Below are 13,549 nucleotides of genomic sequence, written 5' to 3'. Positions count from 1 at the left end.
TGCAGTAACTGTAGGTCACAGGGTAACAGAGGCTGTGACAGAGACACCTGTACCTTTCAGATTGAAGAAGGAGAACAGCACGCAGATTGAGCCTCAGTTCACACTTTTATCATGAATGCTTGTTTGGTTTAACGTTGAAGTCAGGCCCTGTTTAACTCTTCCAGCAATATTGCCCCTTAGGTGTGGGTCAGCCTCCCCCTTCTTTTTTTTGGCCCTTGTTAACTACACCACCATTAATGTTTCTATGATCTGTAGCTCAGTTTTGGGCCTAAGTTAACGTTCCATTCAAAGCCTTTCTGAAATGACTTTGGAATGGGTCACTATTCCACCATCAATAGCCTTCTGGTTTGACCTTCAAGCAGCCTTTTGGTTAATGTTTTCTCCTTCCATACACCCTGGTAAAGGTCTTGAATCCTAGCACTTTCTCAATTATTTTGCCATCAGAGCCCCTGTTTTGTGAATGTAGAACCTGAGCCTTTGTTAATTCAGGAATCCCATTCCGGGCTGACTTCCAATATAGCCTCCTGTTAAGTCTTCTAAAAATCAATGACCCTTAGGTTTTACCTCGAAATTCTGATTCTATTAACATTTTTCTAGTTGTTTGTACAGAATGAGTCCTACTATGTTGCCCAGGCTGGACTGAACACCTGGCCTCCAGTGATCCTCCCACCTTGGCTTTCCAAAGTGCTAAGATTACATACATAAGCCATCGCGCCATCGCGCCGGGCCAACTCTTTCAGTTTTGATATAGCTGTAAAAGGCCACATCTGCTCACGTTAAGGCTGGCAGCAAGTTCAAGCTGTGAATGACAGGTGAAGACCGGCCCTTCTGTGTTCAAAGGAGCCAACGGAAGACCGAGTAAACAGTGAGTGACAGGCAGGGGCGGGCTCTGCCTCTCTGAAGGGTCAGTACGAGGGTGAGAGGGCGCTGACGGCCAGATTGTGAGAGGCTGGCGAGATGTGTGTATGAGCCCACTAAGTGTCAAAGGCCATTTTCACTTTCTCTAGACGTTTAATAAATGAGGCGTCCTCCGAGGACTCTTCTAGGTGGTTCCTCCACCATCCGGCTTTTCCACTTTCCCCATTTCCCACCCGATGTGTAGCCACGACTTTCCTCTGGCCGGGCCTCTTCTGGTGGCTGGGAACGCCCACTCGCCAGTCCGGGACGGTCGCGGCACTTCCGAGCCTCACACTGCTTTCACAGGACCAACCCCTAATACCCTGCTGTAGGGATATCACGGGGACTCCCCCGTCTCCCAAATGCACATCTCCTTTGGCGGGAATGGTAGCCTCAAGAAGCAATGTGAGGCCTCTCCCTACGACATAAGTCCTGGCGCGACGGGATGACGCCACTTTTGTTACTGATAGAGCTCAGCTTCTCAGCTGTTTCTGAGCTTTGCGAAAGATAAACTCTGGCGTCATCCGGATCCACAGAGGAGGGCTGCAAGGGAAAGGTCCTTTCGGGGACCCCCGCGTTTGAGCCAGCGGGGAGCCACGCCTTGGCTTGAGAAGGAGCTTTTGGGTCCTGAGAGCAGAGCCAGGGTGAGGGGCCTGGTGCGTGATCAGTGATGGATGGGGGGACCTGTGGAGGGCTTCTTTGGACTGAGTGAAGTGAAGAACAGTTGATAGGAGAGTCTGGGACCAGGGATAACGGTGTATAGCCTATGTGATGGGGAGTTTGTGGAATGAGTGATGGGGCGCCTAAGGAATGGGTGAAGGGGGTCTGGGGTGAATCATGGAGGGTCAGTGCGCTGAATGGTGAGTAATGGGTGGGGTGAGTGGCTGTGGGGTGGCTGTGGGGTGAGCAATGGGTGGTATGTAGGGTGAGGCATACTGGTCCATAGGGTGAATGATAGAGGGATGTGTGGGGGTGAAGGATGGTGAGGGATGAGGGTTGGTAGGGACAGGAATTCGGAGGTGTGAGGTCAGTGTTGAGATTCTGTAGGGTCCATGATGGGTGGCGCTTATTTGAATAAACAAAATTCCTGTCTATGTGGTATCAACATTCTGATGGATAAGTTAGACATTGTGGTTTGGATTTGTAATTCCCTGATGACTAATGAGATTGAGCACTTTTTCATAAATGTATTGATCACTTACTTGGACAGCCTCTTTTGTGGGGCACCTGTTCAGATCCTTTGCTCATTTTTCCGTCATGCTTTCTACCTTTCCCTTATTGATTTGTAGGAATTGTTTTTATATATTCTGATACCTCTCTTTTATCAGAGATATGTGTTTTGTAAATATCTTCTTCAAGATTTTAGCTTTACTTTTCCTTATTGTGGCTTTGAATATGAAGATTTTGAGTTAATCTTAAATTGCAAAGCATAATGTAAACCTAACATTTTGTTATTCTTTGAGTTTTAAAACAATGTCCTCTGTAATTGAGGAGAATTAATTTTTTAGCACATCCACAAGCAAGCAGAGTTGCATCTCTAAAAATTTTGGTGCCAGGACATACAAGGAGTTCTCTGCTTTTTTTTCTTCCACCACTCACCCTGTAATCACTGGCTGTGCGATCTAGGCTGAATTGGTTAACATTTCTAGCCCTCAATTTCCTCAGTGTGAAATGTGGATTATAGTAGGGCCTACTGGCCTATGGGTGAGCTCACACCTGTAATCCTAGCACTTTGGGAGGCTGAGGAGGGAGGACTGATTGAGCTCAGGAGTTTGAGACCAGCCTGAGCAAGAGTGAGACCCAGTCTCTACTAAAAATCAGAAAAACAAAACAAACCTAGCTGGGTGTGCTGGTGCACACCTGTAGTCCTAGCTGCTCTCGAGGCTGAAGCAAGAAGATTACTTGAGCTCAAGAATTTGAAGTTGCTGTCAGCTATGACTCCACAGCACTCTACCCAGGGCAACAGTGAAACTCCGTCTCAAAAAAAAAAAAAAAAAAAAGAAAAGAAAAAAGAAAAAGAAAAAAATAGGAGGGTCTACCCTGTGAGGCTTGGGAAGAGAATTAAGCAAGTCAATACTTGATTGTTATCTATTTTGTGGTAGTTTTGTAGCACTGGCCATCCATGAGCTCAAGATTACCGCTGCTCATGTGATACTCAATAAATCTAGTGAAAGAAATTAAATACCAAGGAATAAAATTTTGTCAGATAGGGTTGAGCTTTGGTGGGCCACGAACCATTGTAATGGCTAAGATTTTTTTTTCCAAGAACCAATTTTTGTTTTTTTTTTTTTTTGAGACAGAGTCTCACCCCATTGCCCTCGGTAGAGTGCCATGGCATCACAGCTCACAGCAACCTCCACCTCTTGGGCTTAGGCGATTCTCTTGTCTAAGCCTTCTAAGTAGCTGGGACCACAGGTGCTTGCCAGAATGCCTGGCTATTTTTTTGTTGCAGTTTGGCTGGGGCCGGGTTTGAACCTGCCACCTTCAGTATATGGCAGTACCCACTGGGCCACAGGTGCCGCCTCCCAAGAACCAATTTTTGTCCCCTTGGAGGCAATATCATCTCCATGGGGAACGCATGATCTACACTTATCTGTTACTAAACAATTGGGAGCATGTTCTTGTGATCTGCCTCTTCGTTTTCCAGCTGTATTTCCATGTCATTAACTTTATTTCCATAGTAATACTTACTTACTTTCTTTTTTTTTTCTTACTTTCTTTTTTTAAGAGTAAAATTTGATTAGATTTTATTGAGAATTCTTATGTGAACACTTACTTTATTTCTAACATAATACCTGAATAAAAACATCATTCTTATGGAAAATTTCAGATATCTATAAAAATAGGGGGAATTGTATGGTGGATCCTTGTTAAGCCCATCACCCAGTCAATCATCAATTCATGGCCAGTCTTGTTTCATTTAGTGGGGGCTGGAAAACTATGAGCAGTGGTGTACACAGCTATGATTTAATAATAATAAAAAAGTAAAACAAACAAACAAAAAAACTATGAGCAGTGGACCAAATCTGGTCTGCTGATTTTTTTTTTTTTTTTTTGAGACAGAGTCTCAAGCTGTCGCCCTGGGTAGAGTGCCTTGGCGTAACAGCTCACATCAACCTCAAACTCTTGGGCATAAGCGATTCTCTTGCCTCAGCCTTCCAAGTAGCTAGGTCTAGTGATTTTTTAATATATCCATGAGCTAAGAATGGTTTTTACAATTTCTAATTGTTGGAAAAAATCAAAAGAAGAATAATATTTTGTGACAGAAGAAAATGATATAAAATGCAAACTTTGGTGTCCAAAAATGGCATTTTATTGGAACACAACCAATGAGTACCATTAGTTTCTGTATTGTCTATGGCTACTTTCAACCTGCAATGGCAGAACTGAGTAGTTGCAACAGATACCACAGACCCCACACAGTCTAAAACATTTACTATATGCCCCTTTATAGTAAAAGTTTGCCAACTCCTCATCTAGACTACCCACAAACTTTGTCCTCCTAGATTTTTTTTTCTTTCTTTTTTATTGAGGTAAAAGTACACTAATACTAAGTGTATAGCGCAATGATTTTTACATACATAGTTCTTACTATTTTGAAACAAATTTTATAAATACCAGTTCATCCATAAGTAGTTCATTATGTAAAAGATAAGGACTTGAAGGTCAATACCGTTATCCAAGGTAAAATAATTAGCAATAATATCTTCAGATCATCAGTGGTTAAATTCCTTAATGTAATCAAATACCTACTCAGGGCTCAAACTTTAATGATTATCCAAACTTCTTTTTGTCTGTTCAAATTAAGACCCAAACAAAGTCTATACTTCACATTAATTGCTGTGTCTCCTGAGTCCTTTTTTTTTTTTTTTTAGACAGAGTCTCAAGCTGTCGCTCTGGGTTGAGTGCTGTGGCATCACAGCTCAGAGCAACCTCAAACTCTTGGGCTTAAGCAATTCTCTTGCCTCAGCCTCCCAAGTAGCTGGGACTACAGGCGCCTGCCAGAACACCCCACTACTGTTTTGGTTGTAGTTGTCATTGTTGTTTGGCAGGCCTGGGCTGTATTTGAACCCACCAGCTCCGGTGTATGTGGCTGGCACCCTAGCCGCTGAGCTACAGGTGCTGAACCCTCCTGAGCCCTTTTTAATCATCTTGCAAGCGTCCTCAAACTTTTTAAACAGGGGGCTAGTTCACTGTCCCTCAGACCGTTGGAGGGCCGGACTATAGTTTAAAAAAAAAACAACAACTGTGAACAAATTCCTATGCACACTGCACATATCTTATTTTGAAGTAAAAAAACAAAACGGGAACAAATACAATCACACTGCCTCATGTGGCCCGTGGGCCGTAGTTTGAGGACCCCTGACTAGAGTGTTCACTTTTTAATGGTTGCCTGTCTTTCCACTAGAGGTTCCATAATTTATTTTCCCAGTATTCAGTACTGGGCATTTACATTATTTTTACTGTAGTGTTAAAGACAAAGCTGTGTTGAAGGCTCCTGTGGTTAAATATCTGTCCACACCCATCAATTGTTACCATAGAACAAAGTTCCAGAAATGGAATTACTTAGGTGAGAAACACAAGTCATCATGAATTAACAAACAATGCATTTTCATATTCTGCCACCGAATACAGTTTTAACTCAGCTTCATCTCTGAAGACTCTTCTGCACCCCACCCTGACCCCACCTCTATTGCTCTCCAAAGAGAAATAGAAAATGATTGAATCTCAGGTAAATTGTTTCCAACAACAAAATGGGAAAGGGCAATTAGTTGAAAATAAGAATTTGAGGAATTTAGAGAGAATAGAAAATCAAAACACAGGCAAAATTGTTATGAAGATAAAAAGATCTGTATCTGACCTTACTTCATGTGAATGGAACTAAACATTTTTACTATGAGCTTCCTGGAAGCCACGGTGAATTGGGCAAAGTGATTAATTACATGATTTGCATCTCCATAAAGAGAGATCAGTCCAATTCCTTAGCAAGTCAAGATTTCTGGGACTCTGGCCTAAGAAATTTCATCATTGAGTTTTCCTAAAGGCCAACGGTTTCACCAATGGTTTTCCTAAAGAGGGTGTTTATAGCTAAAACGTGCTAGCAGAGGCTTGGAGACAGATAGTTTCTCATTTTTTTATGGCTCTTTTGCTGACATCTCTGAGTTTGTGGGGTTATGACTCAAGTCAAGGTCAGATCCTTCTCTTCGGCTTTTCCATTTTTAGTCTATTTTTTCCCTCTCAAGTTAATCTATACATGGGGTAAAGAATGTAAACAATATAGCAAAGAAAAACTTAGAAAGTGAAATATCTCTGTAATCTAGCTTCTGTATCATGTTATTGTATGTTGAACTCATGTAACAAGTTGGGAAATACTCTTGTATTTTCTGGGAGAGTTTGAGTAAGATTGGTATTATTTCCTTCTTAAATATTTGGAAGAATTCCCTAATTAAGCCACAAGGGTATACAGTTTTCTTTGTGGGAAGGTTTTAATCATGAATTCAATTTATTTCAAAGACATAGTACCATTCAGATTTTCTATTTCTTTTTATGTTCGGTTTGGTAAATTGTAATTTTCAAGTAATTTGTCCAGTTTGTCTTAATTAGGGGTCAGCAAACTTTTTCTGTAGAAGGCCGGATAGAAGTATTTTAGGTATTGTGGCCTATATGGTCTCTGTTGCAACTACTCAAATCTGCTGTTTTAGGTTGAAAGCAGCTGCAGACAGTATGTAAACCAGTGAGCATGGCTGTGATCCAATAAACTTTATAGATGCTGAAAGGTGGATTTCTTCACAACATATTATTCTTCTTTTGACTTTTTTAAAAATCGAAAATGTAAAAACCATTCTTAGCTTGATAGCCACTGAAAAACACACAGCAGGTTAAATTTGGCCTGCAAGGCAAAGTTTGCTGTCCCCTGATCTATACTGCAAATTTCTTGGCATCTAATTATTCATGGTATTGTCCTATTATCTATTTAATATTTGTAGGATACCAGAACCTTGTTGATCGGCTTTAAAAATTTTTTTCTAGTTTTTTTTTTTGTTTTTTTGTAGAGACAGAGTCTCACTTTATCGCCCTCGGTAGAGTGCCATGGCGTCACATGCTCACAGCAACCTCCAACTCCTGGGCTGAAGCGATTCTCTTGCCTCAGCCTCCCGAGTAGCTGGGACTACAGGCGCCCGCCACAATGCCCAGCTATTTTTTGGTTTGCAGTTCAGCCGGGGCCGGGTTTGAACCCGCCACCCTTGGTATATGGGGCCGGCGCCTTACCGACTGAGCCACAGGCGCCGGATATACATTATTAATAATCCAAGCTAATACTTACCGAGCACTTGCTTATGGTGTGCCAGGTACCATTATAATAAATTATAATGGAAATAACTCACTTAATTTTACCCAGGCACCCTTTGTGTTAGTAACATCAATATCCCTATTTTTCAGATGAAGAAACTAAGGCACAGTGTTCACACAGCTAGTAAATAATCTAGTCAGGACTCTAAAGCAAGGAAGTCACAAATAAGGAAACAACCTCATAAAGCCATATTTTGCATTTGTCAATTATTTGTATAGCCAAATTCTTAGAAATGAGTGTGCTAGGTCAAAGGCACATGTTTATAAATGTAAAGGGTACGTTCCAAATTGTATTTTCTTTTAGAGACAGAGTCTTTTTTTTTTTTTTGAGACAGAGCCTCAAGCTGTTGCCCTGGGTAGAGTGCTATGGCATCACAGCTCACAGCAACCTCTAACTCCTGGATTCTCTTGCCTCAGCCTCTTAGCAAGTAGCTGGGACTACAAGTGCCCATCACAACGCTTGGCTATTTTTTGGTTGTAGTTGTCATTGTTGTTTTGGCAGGCCCGGGCTGGATTCGAACCCACCAACTCTGGTGTATGTGGCTGGAGCCTTAGTTGCTTGACAGGCGCTGAGCCTAGAGAGTCTTGATCTGTTGCCCAGGCTAGAGTGCAGTGGCATCATCACCGCTCACAGCAATTTCAAACTCCTGGGTTTGAGTGATCCTCCTGCCTCAGTCTCCTGAGTAGCTGGGACTACAAGCATGTGACAGCATGTCTGGTTAATTTTTCTATTTTTTTCAGAAATGGGGTTGCACCGTGTTGCTAAGACTAGTCTTGAACTCTTGGCCTCAAGTAATCCTCCTGCCTTGGCCTCCCAAAGTGCTAGGATTACAGGCATGAGCTACTGTGCCCAGCCTCCAAATTGTATTTTGATACTATGCAATCAGTTTATATATGTGGCCACAAATCATTTTTAAGGCCTATTTTCCAATATTCCTCCCCACACCAGACATCACTGATATTTTAAATTCTTGTGGTTTTTACATGTATGATTAAACATTATATTTCATTCTCAGTTGCTTTTGTTTAAGGGTTAAATGAACTTCAGAATCTTTTCACATATTTATGTACCTTTTTTTTTGAGACAGAGTCTCACTGTGTTGCCCTGGGTAGAGTGATATGGCAGCACAGCTCACAGCAACCTCAAACTCTTGGGCTTAAGCGATTCTCTTGCTTCAGCCTCCCGAGTAGCTGGGACTACAGGCACCTGCCACAATGCCCGGCTATTTTTTGGTTGCAGTTGTCATTGCTGTTTAGCAGGACCCAGCCAGGTTTGAACTCGCCAGCCTTGGTGTATGTGGCTGGCGCCCTACTCACTGAGCTATGGGCACCAAGCCTTATTTACCATTTTGTATTTCTCTGTAATTACCCCTTTCCTTCTTTGTTGTTCACTTATTGTTTTCGAAGAGCTTTTTGTATATGAGTGATATGAATTTTGAAGTGCGTACTTTCTTTTTTGGCTAGGCAGTGATTTATCTTTCTACCTTGTTATCTGTCTCCCCTCACTAGAATATAAGCTCCTTGAGAGAGGGTATTTTTGCTAGGTGTTTTTTCTGCTGTATTCCCTGCCCCTAGAACAGTGCCTCATATTTAGTAGGCGCAATAACTGCTTGATGCATGAATGAATGCTTTTTTTAAAACATACTTATCGGTATATCTTAGAGACTGTTGCATATGAACCCATATTGCTTTTTATGATTGCATATAGTATTCCTTTATGATGATTGCATGTAATTTATTCATCCAATCCTCCATCAGGTTGTTTCCATTCTGTTGCTATTATAAGCAGTACTGTAGAGGAGTATCTTCATGCGTGCTGTTTTGCTATATAAATATTTAAGTATTTACATAGAATTATTTCTAGAAATGGAATTGCTAGAGAATGTGTACATTTTACATTCTGATGAATATTGTCAAATTAATTGCCCTCAAAATATACTGTACCAGTGTACACCCACAGACAATTTGGATGTGCCTGTTTCTAGTTATCTTCACCAACTCACAGTGACTCATCAAATGCTGATTTCTGAAAATATGTAAGGGAAAATGGTGTCTTGTTTTAGCTTGCATTATCTTCATGTGATTGAAGATGAGCATTTTTTTACATTATTAAAAAATCCATTTGCATTTCCTTTTCTGTGAATTGATGGGCATGTCCTTTGATCATTTTTAAAGAAGTTAAGCTCTTTGGTCTTTTTTATTTTTATTTTTATTTTTTTTGCAGTTTTTGGCTGGGGCTGGGTTTGAACCCACCACCTCCGGCATATGGGGCCAGCGCCCTACCCCTTTGAGCCACAGGCACCACCCTCTTTGGTCTTTTAATTCTTGCTTTATATTAAGGAAATTAGCTTTTTGTACATCATATATATGTTAATGTGTGTATATATCTTTTCCCCTGTTTCACATACTTTGAGTTTGTTTATGGCATATTTGGCCATGCAATACATACAAGTAGTCTGATTTGTCCTTGTTTTCCTTTGTGGCATTTGAGTTTTGCAGCATGCTTAGAAGAATCTTCTCCATTCTAAAATTATTTTTATAAACCTCTCCGATCTTTACTTTATAGTTTCTCTTTTTCTTTGTTTAAAATTTTGTTATATTTTAAATTTATTTTTCTGTATACTATGAGGTAGGAAATTCAACATTACGATTTTTTCTGATAGCTCTTTAGTTTTGAATGATCTATTTTTTACACATTGATTTATAATGCTACCTTTATTATATGCTACATTTCCCATTTTTATTTGAATTCTATTTCTAGATTCTCTGCTCTGTTCCACTAACTATTCTTGCTAATGGGAGGATTTCACATTGTTTATTTCATAAAGTACACCACACAAAGTGCAAAGTAGGCATCCTATATGTATTTCTATGGTAAAAATGATCAGAATGAACAGATTGTACAGGAGTGTGCTATTATAGGAACCAGTGACATTTGAGGATGTGGTTGTGGACTTCACCCAAGAAGAGTGGCAGCATCTGGACCTAGCTCAGAAGACCCTTCACAGGGATGTGACGCTGGAGACCTGCTGCCATGTGGTCTCCGTGGGTAAGGGTGGATTCCTGCATACCAATGAATCAAATTCTCCTCATCATTATTTCAGAGCCATCAAGTCCATAACATTTATTATTTTCCCTTAGAGTGTTTTCTTGTATAGTTTTAGTTTTTCATGTTTGCGTTTTTGTTATATCTGGAATTTATTTTTGTGTTTGGTGTGAGTTAAGGATCTGTCTTTGCTAGGAGGCCCTGAAATTACTTCTTTTCATGAATTTCTGAGCTGCTAAGGCCAAGGTCATTATAATTTTCTCTTAACAGGGTGTTCAGGTATAAAACCAGGGGCAATCTTTAAGTTGGAACATGGAGAAGCCCTGTGGATTACAGAAAGTGAGTTGTCCAGGTGGATCTACCCAGGTAAGTGAGTACTGAGTAGGTGGTCAAAAGGGCTGTTTCTTCTTCTCTGATATTGATGGCCTCCTTTCTTAAAACTTACCAGGTCTCAGGCAGCACCTGTGGCTCAGTGAGTAGGGAACCGGCCCCATATACTGAGGGTGGTGGGTTCGAACCCGGCCCTGGCCAGCTAAAATAGCACTAGCAACTGCAACAAAAAATAGCTGGGCGTTGTGGCGGGCACCTGTAGTCCCAGCTACTTGGGAAGTTGAGGCAAGAGAATCGCTGAAGCCCAGAGTTGGAGGTTGCTGTGAGCTGTGATGCCACGACACTTTACCGAGGAGAACAGAGTGAGACTCTGTCTCAAAAACAAACAAAAACAACAACAAGAAAACAAACTTACCAGGCCTCTTTTATAACATTCATCCTACAACAACCACTTCCTAGAACCTCTGTCCATTGCCAAATGTTTTTTGTGTGTGTGTTTGATTTTACCTCTTTCTTCTTTAAGACAGGGAGAAAGGCCTTGAATCTTTCCAGCAGATCCATTTGTGGAGAACCTTCATGCCAAAGGGAGATAATGCAAAGATCCCCAAAGGATAGTTTGATATATTCCATTTTAAAAGTTTGGTGTATTGATACTCAACTAGATAGTTATCAAGGAAACAAAGATGGAGTTTTGAGGCAGGTCACAGTCATCAGCCATGAAACACTGGCTGAGGAATTTGGAAGAATGTTTGATAGGTGCACAGACTTTGATCTTTTGGGTAAAAAACTCTATAATTTTGATTCATGTAAAAAGAGCTTAAAATCTAATTTGGACTCACTAAATTGTAATAGCAGCTATGCAAGAAAGAACCCCATTGAGAGATTTGGCTGTGGAAGACCACCTAACTATAGTGCTTTCTGTTCTGTGCCTGAGAATGAAGGTTTCATTCATTCATACAGGAATGAAGCCCTCTGGGAGATAGTGTATGTGAAAAAGTTCTTCATAATAAGCAAGCCCATATTCAGTATAAGAAAGTTCAAGCCAGAGAGAAAGTCAATGTTTGTAGTGTGTGTGGGAAGGGCTTTATCAAGAAGTCACAGCTTGTTATACATCAAAGAATTCATACTGGAGAGAAACCATATGTATGTGGAATTGTGGGAAAGCCTTCAGTGAGAAATCACACCTCACTGTTCATCATAGGATTCATACTGGGGAGAAACCCTATGAATGTACTGTGTGTGGAAGGGCCTTCTCCCAGAAATCACCCTTCATTGTTCATCAGAGAGTTCATACGTGAGAGAAACCATATGAATGCTTTGAGTGCCCAAAAACCTTCTCCCAGAAGTCACATCTCATCATACACCAGCAAGTTCATAACAGAGAGAAGCCCTTTGAATGTAGTGAATGTGGGAAAACCTTCTGTGAGAAATCTCACCTTTGTATACACCAGATAGCTCATACTGGGAAGAAACCCTATGAATGTGCTGAATGTGGGAAGACTTTCCCTCAGAAAACATAGCTCATCAAACATCAGAGAATGCATACTGGAGAAAAACCTTATAAGGGTAATGAATGTGGGAAAGACTTCTGCCAGCAATCCCACCTCAAAGGACATCAAAGAATTCATACAGGAGAGAAACCTTATATGTATACCGACTGTGGGAGGGCCTTTTCCCAGAAGTCACATCTCACTGGCCATCAAAGACTTCATACTGGAGAAAAACCTTACATGTGCACTGAATGTGGAAAATTCTCTAAGAAATCACCTCTTACTATACACCAGAGAATTCATACAGGGGAGAAACCCTATGAGTGTAGAGAATGTGGCAAAACCTTCTCCCAGAAATCATCCCTCATTATTCATCAGAGAATTCACACAGGGGAGAAACCCTATGAATGTACTGAATGTGGAAGGGCCTTTTCCCTGAAGACACATCTTATTATACATCAGAGAGCTCATACTGGAGAGGAACAACATGAATGTAGCAAATGTGGAAAGGCCTCCTGTGAGAAATCTCCACTCATTATCCATCAGAGAACCCATGGTAGGGAAAAACCCTCTGAATGTGCTGAGTATCAGACGGCCTTTTCCCAGAAATCACAGATGATCACATATCAGAGAACACACACTGGGGAGAAACTCTCCAAATGCAGTGACAGTTGGAAGGCCTTCTTCTAGCATGAATACCTCACTGGACATCAGAATCCCACTAAAGAAGAAACCTTATATGTGTAATGATTGTGGGAAGGCCAAGTCAGAGCACATCAAGAATGGGAAAATTCACATTGAACAGAAATCCTATGGATATGTTGGATGTGAAAAAATGTGGCAGTTTCTCAGCTGTAGAATAGACTCACATATTTCTCATTATGTGTGATTACCCTTTCCCAGAATGATCTGGTTAGGCCCGCAAAGTGTTTTCAACAAATACGAAATCAATTTACTCACCCTCAAATTATCTCAGCTCCCTTCATAGAATAAATGTGTCTGGAACAATTTACACTGCTTTGGTGTCGTCTGGTCCTTAAATGTTTTATAGAAATCTCCTAGGAGTTTACTTGGGTGTGGTGCATTATTTGAAGGGTATTTCGTTACCATCTTTATTTTTTCTATCATATTTTTTCCTGTTTAAATTATATGTGTATTAGATCATTTACATAACACTTATATATAGATATTTCTTTTTTTTTTATTGTTGGGGATTCATTGAGGGTACAAAAAGCCAGGTTACACTGATTGCAATTGTTAGGTAAAGTTCATCTTGCAATCATGTCTTGCCCCCATAAAGTGTGACACACACTAAGGCCCCGCCCACCTCCCTCCTTCCCTCTTTCTGTTTCCACCCCCATAACCATAATTGTCATTAATCGTCCTCATATCAAAATTGAGTACATAGGATTCATGCTTCTCCATTCTTGTGATG

General features: G+C 40.8%; 1 protein-coding gene across 1 annotated transcript; it reads left to right on the top strand.

Annotated features, from left to right (window-relative positions):
* The first annotated feature begins 5,614 nt into the window (after window positions 1-5,614).
* On the top strand, window positions 5,615-12,861 carry ZNF630 (zinc finger protein 630). Its single transcript, XM_053581014.1, is given in 7 exon segments — window positions 5,615-5,629; window positions 10,171-10,297; window positions 10,565-10,660; window positions 11,148-11,182; window positions 11,184-11,588; window positions 11,591-11,774; window positions 11,777-12,861. Coding segments are annotated over 7 exon segments (1,947 nt in total).
* Window positions 12,862-13,549: the final 688 nt, after the last annotated feature.

The sequence above is a fragment of the Nycticebus coucang genome, chromosome X (genome assembly GCF_027406575.1).
Source record: "Nycticebus coucang isolate mNycCou1 chromosome X, mNycCou1.pri, whole genome shotgun sequence".
In the NCBI taxonomy this organism is placed as follows: Eukaryota; Metazoa; Chordata; class Mammalia; order Primates; family Lorisidae; genus Nycticebus; species Nycticebus coucang.
This window is presented reverse-complemented; position numbering and strand designations above follow the sequence as displayed.